This window comes from Tricharina praecox (genome assembly GCF_024521635.1).
Source record: "Tricharina praecox strain CBS 144465 chromosome Unknown BZA05scaffold_1, whole genome shotgun sequence".
NCBI lineage: Eukaryota > Fungi > Ascomycota > Pezizomycetes > Pezizales > Pyronemataceae > Tricharina > Tricharina praecox.
Window position 1 is genome coordinate 2,175,502 of NW_026250403.1, and position 8,681 is coordinate 2,184,182.

Consider the following 8,681-nt stretch of genomic DNA (forward strand, 5'->3'; position numbering starts at 1 on the left):
ACAGCATGGAACCCTAAGGTTATGGCCGATAGAGATATCTACAATACAACATTTCGACAAAGAAATTCCACCACCGAATCCATACAGAAATGACAAGCCGAATCCCTTCGCCTCGCAATATTTGAAAGTGAGCCTCTGAAGAGGTTCGGGTTGTCAGTTTTGCGCTGTAGCGGCGCGTCGTAGCCCTCCTCTTCTCCTAAAGGTACCTCCACTCGGTACTACCCTCAACATAACCAGTCTAGCGCACACGGCATGGTGCTCGAAAGGAATTGTCGTCTCGGGGTTTGCGTAGCTGTCAAGGCCGGGGCCCGAGAATAGCAGCGAAGATATTTGGATCGAAGGCGGGATTGGCAAAATGCCGGTTGTCATGGTCGACGTTGTCCTGAGCCAAGCCCTGAGCTCTCCCCCTGGAGTTCACTCTCCTCCCCGCCGTCGCCATATCGCCTGCTAAACAGGCCACCTATGGCGGGCGTATTCAGGACCTGATTAGGTGCAGGGCGCGGACACACACCCTGGACCAAACCAGGTCTCAATCAGCAACGCCGCGCCCCGCTGACATGTTACTGCGCTGTAATGATAGGTAATGCAGAGTACTGACCAGTACCACTGGCTTTCTGCTGTTAGATAGCCGTACTTTCTGGTACCGGACCCACAGTAGGGGCGGCCAGGGCGGGCAGGAAGCTGGGGATCATATAGGTCTGCAACCGTCAGTAATGCTCAGTAATGGTCAGTACCGAGCAGTACCGCTATCGCCGCACCGCCGCCGGATGTAGTACTGACGAGTACTAGCTGCGGCCATGGCGGGCAGGAAGCTGGGGATGATGTAGGTCTGCAATCTTCAGTAATGCCCAGGAATTATCAGTACTGGTAGGCACAGAGCGGTACCGCTATCGCTGCATTGCTGGGCGCAGAATTGACGACAGCTGCCTACGGCCACGGCGGGCAGGATCCTTTGGGCAGTACAGCTCAGGAATCGTCATTACTGCACGGTACTGAGTGGTACTGCGAATACTGTCTGATTGCGGATCGCACATGTGGTTACAGCTTCTCATCCTGGACAATGGCTCGTAGCGGGGTTATGCTCTGATAGTAGCACTTCCATACACATGGTCTTCATTTTACATGTGCGGTGGTGTTCACAGCAATATCCTAATCTGGTCGGTATTTGCCATTAATAGAACTTCATCGTATATGGCAAATAGGTGATTTACTGGCCGACAACACAAACTCCGATACTAAACCTGCGCGAGGGCCTCAAGACTTTCATATTAGCTGTGGGAACGCTAAAACTATCATCCAACAACTTTTGAGACGTATCCCACCAGGGCTGAAGGTGTCAGATCAATTCAGCTCTCCACAATGATAGAGAGTATCTGGTGGGCGCTGTCAAGTACTTTCCGATACCGATGTGTACCAGTCTGCACTGGATCTGTCAACATAAAAAATCGGTTGAGAAATGATGATCCTTTCGAGGGCCGGGTACCTTGTAATGCTGCCCTCGAAATACTGAGTAGTCTCGCCTGGAGACGGGAAACAGCATTCATTCTCAGCGCTAGACATGGAAAGCTGCTTGCAGCCATCCCGTTCTTGCCAAATGCAGCACCCGTCATGAATGGCGGGATATTTCATTCCCGGACGATGTTGACATAGCTGAAGAATCTTCAATAGTGGTGATGTATGCTAATATATAGTCACAGGTGCTACTACTACAGGCCAGTATGGTTGAAGGCACGTTGGCGGCAGTAAGACTGCTTAATGCCAAGCGGTACTGAGCCCACACTACGCCAAATCATGGCATGAGCTCATTCCAGGGCGCCGCCAGAGGACACTTCCTGTATGTAAGGGTTCGGTGGCACATCAGTCGTCTGTTGCAGTACTGCTAGGTACCGGCAGGTACTGAAGACTACACTGCGCTGCCATTAGAGTACAACCTGACTTCAGGACAATGTCTGAAGCCAGATCCTATACCCACCAGTATTGTGTCCGACGATACGGCGATAGCGGTAACAGTCAGTACCCAGCAGTATTGACGGTTGCGGGTTATACCACCCCCAGCTCAATGCCCGCGCCGGCCGCATGGCGTACTCGCCAGTACTGCTCCCGCTGATACGGCGATAGCGGTACCGCTCGGTACCGACCAGTACTGACAATTACGAACCTATACCGCCCCCCGTATCATAGCCGTCCGGCCGCCTGCAGTACTAGTCAGTACTGCTCCCGGCGATGCGGTGATAGCGGTACCTCCTAGTACTGCTTGGTAATGATCATTGCTGATGATTGCAGACCTATATCGTCCGCAGCTTCCTGCCCGCCCTGGCCACAACCAGTACCTGTCACTACTGCACCTGGCGGAGCGGTGATAGCAGTACTCCTCGGTACCGCTGAGTACTGAGCATTACTGACGATTGCAGACCTGTATCATCCCCAGCTTCCTGCCCGCCCTGGCCGCCCTGGCCGCCGCTACTGTGTGTCCGGTACCAGACAGTACAGCTGTCCAACAGCAGAAAGCCAGTGGTACCGGTCAGTACTCTGCATTACCTTTCAGTACTGCGCAGTAAAATGTGAGCGGGGCGCGGCGTTGCTGATTAAGACCTGATTAGGTGAAGGCGCGGACACGCACCCTGGACCAAACCAGGTCTTGAATATGCCTGCCATTGGTGAAACAGGCTCTCCTAGAGTGATAAAATCGATGATGATGTGCAGGGAAGCGATGGTGAGACTTCTTCAGAGGTTCGGACGTAGCACCCGTGGTGGTGCAATTTTCCGGCCAGGGACCGAGGCTCGATTGATCTCTATCGCTTCATGCTCATCGTCGTCGAATTCGTCGGTCGGGGCACTCAATCCGTGGTCGAAAAGAGTGGACATACACACCACATGAATCCTGAAGCCAAAGTGAGCGGGGCATTTGGTGTGCCAAAGCATAATCTTGGCATTTTTGGAAGGTTGGTGTGGTTGTCGGAGGTGTGTTGGTGTAGAGTACAGTGAAGAGCTGATGTTGTGAAGCCAATTAACCTGATAGTGAACTCCACCATGACTAGGACCCCCACAGAGGCCAATCGCACGTTTCAAATACAGCCCAGGGTCAGGTCAATTCCAGGTCGTCCAAAAAGATTGTGCAGTTTAGCGCCAGTTGCGGGCATACATAGGACCGGCGCCGCATCCATGAGAATTCCTAAGTCCTGACTGTAGGCAGTATTTTCTGCTTCTGCTGCGTCTTCCACGGTAGGCAGATGCACTCACGTGCCTTCGCGATGCACAGACTACCGCCTCGGGAACTTCCGTTGCACGAGTGCGATATCATGATAATCACGTGCACGAGTTGCCAGTGATGACGTAGAGTGGGTAGCTGGAAGTATGTATTGGAGAAACTCTACCAGCAATAAGCATAGACATTATCAACCGCGGGCCTGCGGCAGTATAATCTCCCGAGAGCAAGAAGGCTCCAATTGTGGTGCACTCTGCACGGAAGAGCTGGTTGATGGAAGGGCGTTCCACTCGTTGGCACCGTTGCTGGAAGCGGGAAAGTGCGGCAACGCGAGGCTACTCTAGGTGCTCTCTGGGACACTCTAGACTGCTGGGCTTGAGGATACTGTCGTCTATCTGGACCTGCCAAGCGCGAGCTCCGGGCCTCAGAGCGGATCCCAGATTCTGGTCAGGTAATCCCGTCTGTGTCTCTTGCGGGCTGTAGCCTCAAAAACAGGAAGACATCCCGATACCTTGACCGTTCAGAAAATTGATCTGACAAGCAATGATCAATCCGAGATTTCCCCATCATGTGTGGGATGGAGAGTGGTTTAATGCAAGCAATTCGTACCGAAACGGCTGTTCCCGCGTTCTAGTCAAACTCAAAATCTGGAGCATCGGCAAACAGAACTAGAGACCCAAGCTACCCAAGTTATCTAGGCTCCTCTCGAAGAGAACTGTTGCTAGAAAATCGGAGGAGAAGGAAACGAGGCCCTAATTCGGCGTGCAAGACTATGTTTTCCGCCAATGCACGTGCTGCGAGGTGATACGGCCCTTCGGAAGTTGCAGCCCAATCCATCAAGCTTCGAAGCGGAAAAGCAGATAGTGCTGTGGACGGCACCTTCCGGCACCGTGCTTGCCTGACGGACTGATCCCATCGGCAGTAACTCTAGATTCCTACCATCGAAGACCATACATCACTACCACCTAAGTGGTCGACAGCATATGTGGATTGAGCATAGATCTATACTCCACGAGCACTGGCCAGATTCTGAATGTGCTGCGTGTGTGCAGAGTCCTACGAAGCAGCAGTAACCCTACTGCTTGGGGACCGTCCGCAAAATCATGAGGACGATCCGAAGGACTTAGGAAAACCCGGCGATAATATGGAGAGCTGGAAGTCTTTATAACCCCCACCAATCCGCCCCCAATCTCATCCAACATCAACACATTCACTCTTCTCCTCTCATCACCTCTACAACTTTCTTTCACTTCTTACTTCAAAAGTTTTCAAAAGTTTCATACGTTTGTGTTCCCTACTCCTTCTCTCAGCATCTTCAGCCGCTAACATCTCCACAGTTTAGATACCATTTAGACAATATGCAGATGCAGATTTGCCACTCTCTCGTCCTCGCCGTCGTCGCCCTTGGCGGTCTGGCTCAGGCTGCGCCTGCTGGCGGCATCTACGCTGGTGCCGATTGCGCCCCCGCAGTCTTGCCCGTCGCTTGCGATGCTGGCGACAACATCACCGCTTCCACCGTCGTTGACACCACTGGTTGCGCCTGCCCCGTCGGTGCCTGCGGCTGTCCTGCCCGCACCGACGTCGTCGAGCCCACCGTCACCCAGGTCGCTCCCGCCATCGTCAACCAGTCTGAGGATGTCCAGCCCGTCGACATCATCCAGCCTTACCAGGACGTCGTCCAGCCCGTCGTCGACACCCACATCCGCCCCGTTCACTCCGAGGTCGTCAACTCTCCCATCGTCCAGACCACCACCGAGCCTTGCTGCTCTGCTCCTGGGGCTTGCGGCTGCGGTACCGTCGCCGGTTACGGCACTTACGCCAAGCGTCAGTGCGGATGTGCCGCTCCCATCTGCGGATGTGCCGCCCCCGTTGTTCAGGCCACCGCCTGCGACTGCCCTACCAGCCCCTGCGGCTGTCCTACCCGCGTCGATGTCGTCGAGCCCACCGTCACCCAGGTCGCTCCCGCCATCGTCAACCAGTCTGAGGATGTCCAGCCCGTCGACATCATCCAGCCTTACCAGGACGTCGTCCAGCCCGTCGTCGACACCCACATCCGCCCCGTTCACTCCGAGGTCGTCAACTCTCCCATCGTCCAGACCACCACCGAGCCTTGCTGCTCTGCTCCTGGAGCTTGCGGCTGCGGTACCGTCGCTGGTCCCGTCGCCGGCTACGCCGCCGGATACGGCACTTACGCCAAGCGGCAATGCGGATGCGGCGCTTCTAACTGCGCATGCCCCGCCCCAGTCAAGGTCGTTGAGGTCGCCGCCCCTGTCGACCGTTGTGGCTGCAACGACGCCATCTGCTCTTGCGAGCAGGTTGACCCGTGCCCCTGCCGGGAGACCGTCTGCACCTGCGAGGAGGTCGTTTCCTGCGATGACCGCATTGGCGGTGCCGACCGTTTCTCGTACGGATCCTACGGTGGCGTTGGTGCCGACCGTCTCTCGTACGGATCCTATGGTGGCATTGGTGCCGACCGTCTCTCGTACGGCTCCTACCCGACCGTTGTCGGCCCGACCACCGTCTCTACCTGCCCGTGCGACGATGTCTGCACCTGCCAGGAGATCGTCTCTTGCGGCTGCGTAGACGACTGCAGCTGCGACTCGGTGATCGCGCCGGTCACCACCGTCGTCGCCGCGCCCGCCTGCGGCTGCGACGCCTACAAGGCCAAGCGCCAGTGCGACTGCGGCTGCCCCACCCGCGCCAACACCGTGCAGCCCACCGTCGTCGAGGTCGCCCAGCCCATCGTCCACAACTCGCAGGACGTCCAGCCCGTGCAGGTCATCCAGCCCTACCAGGAGGTCGTCCAGCCCATTGTCGACGAGCACATCCAGCCCGTCCACTCCGAGGTCGTCAACTCGCCCATCGTCCAGACTACCTGCGAGCCCTGCGCTAACGCTGGCAACGGCAACGGTTACAACGGCGTCAACGCTGTCAACGGCAACGGCTTCATCGCCGCTGACAACGGCTTCGTCGCCGCTGACAACAACGGCTACAACGGCGACAACAACGGCGAGGTCATCGTCGACACCGACATCCAGGCCGCCGGCGACTGCGTCTGCCGCAAGTAGAGCGGATCTGTGGGATATTACTTAGGGGGGATGATTAGAAGATAGATATGGAGTGGCTTGTGATTTTCTTGTATTTGATTATTTTTTTCCACAGAGACTTGCATACGATGTATGTTATCGTGTCTCTAGATACTCGTCTATAGAATTTGGTTCGGTTTTTGGCTTTTTAGGAAGTAACTAGAGAGAAGGGGCTGAATTCAGACAAGAACAGGATTTGTTCTATTTTCAACATGGCCTTTCTTCGTAATTTCAACATTGATCTCAGCCTTTCGGTTCTCGATTTCCCCACTACCGATAATGGCTAATGGGCGTTCACTGATAATTCACAGTCTTCGAGACTTTGTTTTCTCTATTAGAATCTTGGGAAGATTGATCAGCCACTTGAAGGTAGTAGCATCTCCGGGAGAAGTTACAAACAGTATTCCCAAATTGTAGCAGTTCTACTTCGGTCTAACTAGTGAGAATACTTGTACCAAAATCTAGGATCGAGCACGCGCTGAGGTTTCCGACTGGGAACTCAGGGAGAGGGTGGAGAGACCGGCAGGAACGCAGGAAGCGAGGGGAAGAGGAGGAGGAGGGCGCTTAGGATGGCTGTTCCTCCTACACCCTCCGTCATGCTAGCATCTCCTGGAGAAGAGGCAAGGGTCAAGGCGGAGTGCGGAGCGGAGGGTATGAGAAGCCACATCGGACAGCTTGGTGAAGTCGGGCGGGTGGGTGTAGTGGAAACGGAGTGTGTATTGCCATGATCTAGATAAGTCGCATGTAATCAGTGAATAGACCAAAAAAATGTGACGTTCAAGTTCCGATCTTGATTCGGTATCTCTCAAAAGTGCCATATCCAGCAGTTTCTACGCGTTTCTTTGCAGATCTGATTGTTAAAATAGAAGGGTCGATGTTGATTGCAACTAGGTATTAGGGCTAATGCCTTCGAACTAGTGGTTCACAGAATCTCACACGAGGTGGGTCGTGCGTCGATTCAACTATAAATTGCTTTCACTTCAACCCCCACTTCCACCACAACCATCCTTCACACTTCACATCTAAGCCCACGAGCTCAGCTCCATAATCCGCAACACCATTAATCGTCTACAATGTAAGTCCTCGCTCTCGATCCCGCATATTCTCTCGTCCTCCCTCTCTCCGAGTCTCAAACCTATTTCTAACATCCCGCAGAGACCTCCATCACCATTGCACATCACAATGTCCTTACACCCGCTTGCCCCGGGCCCCGGCCCGGAGCCAACCTCTGAGTTCAACCCACGGGCTAACCACCAAAATCCGCAACACCATCAAACTTCCACAATGTAATCCCTCCCTCTCTCCGAATCTCTCTGAATATTTTCGAGTCGTAAACCTGTTTCTAACACCCCTAGAGACCTCCAGTACTCTTACACATCACGATGTCGCTACACCCGCTATCCTTGCGGCATATCACATCCTCGGACGGGCAATAAGCCAGCCAGCCGGCCAGCAGGCCAATACCGCTGGCCTGCTCCCGGCAGAAACTTTTCGATGACCTGATCAACTATCCTCCGGGCCCCGGCCCGGAACCAATTACCTTTTGGCCCTCAGCAGTACACAGATGGTCGAGAGCCCTACCATGTCCTTGAGAACAGAGAGAGGGCGGAAGATGCACGATTCCAGGTTCCGAATGCGTTCGGGAAGCGGAGGAGAGTGCGGTTAAGCCGCGGTGCTGGTGGCCGCAGAGTGCCTGAAGAGCTGGCAGAGGTGGTCGATAGACTGTGGATTGAAATGCACCGCTACGACCACCTCTACCACGAGTTCGAATTTCGAGTCCGAGCACAATGGAAGAAAGCGGCCGAATGCGTGGAAGTCACCATACGGTCTGCTTGGGGAATGGACAACCGAAACGGAAGCCAGTCAACGCCATGCATATCGATAAGTCCACGACACCGAAGGACGTCATGAATGCGGTCCAGCACCACTTCGGAGAATCGACTGGATACCTGGCCGCATACAGAGCGCTGAGCTCCCTGAACAACGGCGATATCGAGACAGAGAGGAAGCAGTTTACACAACTACCAATGTATATGGAAGCGATGAAGAAGCTTGATCCTGATCGGCTTTACTCGCTCTCCATAAACGTTGAGACTAAGGAATTCTAACGGCTATTCATTTGCCCATCTAGCAGCGTTTCACGTTACAAACATGCCATCAAGATGGTAGCGTTGGATCGATCCTGATCGGCTTGACTACTCGCTCTCCCTCAACGCAGGGACTAAGGAGCTTGAAGGCAGCCGCATAGGTGGAAATAAAATATGTTTTGTTGTGGTGGAGAATTACCCTCCGTCAAACTAACGGTGAGATTTTGTGTGGGGTCCATCGACTCCACCGTGGATAGAGGGGTCCATAGGGGATAAAAGCCGTGCAAAAATTGAGCAGATTCT

General features: G+C 54.2%; 1 protein-coding gene across 1 annotated transcript; it reads left to right on the top strand.

The window, feature by feature from the left end:
• Window positions 1-4,563: 4,563 nt before the first annotated feature.
• BZA05DRAFT_440562 (uncharacterized protein) lies at window positions 4,564-6,273 on the top strand (the record flags this gene model as incomplete). The annotated part of the gene is made up of 1 exon (XM_051486605.1): window positions 4,564-6,273. The coding sequence occupies one exon, from the start codon at window positions 4,564-4,566 to the stop codon at window positions 6,271-6,273; it is 1,710 nt and encodes a 569-aa protein (XP_051344549.1).
• Window positions 6,274-8,681: the final 2,408 nt, after the last annotated feature.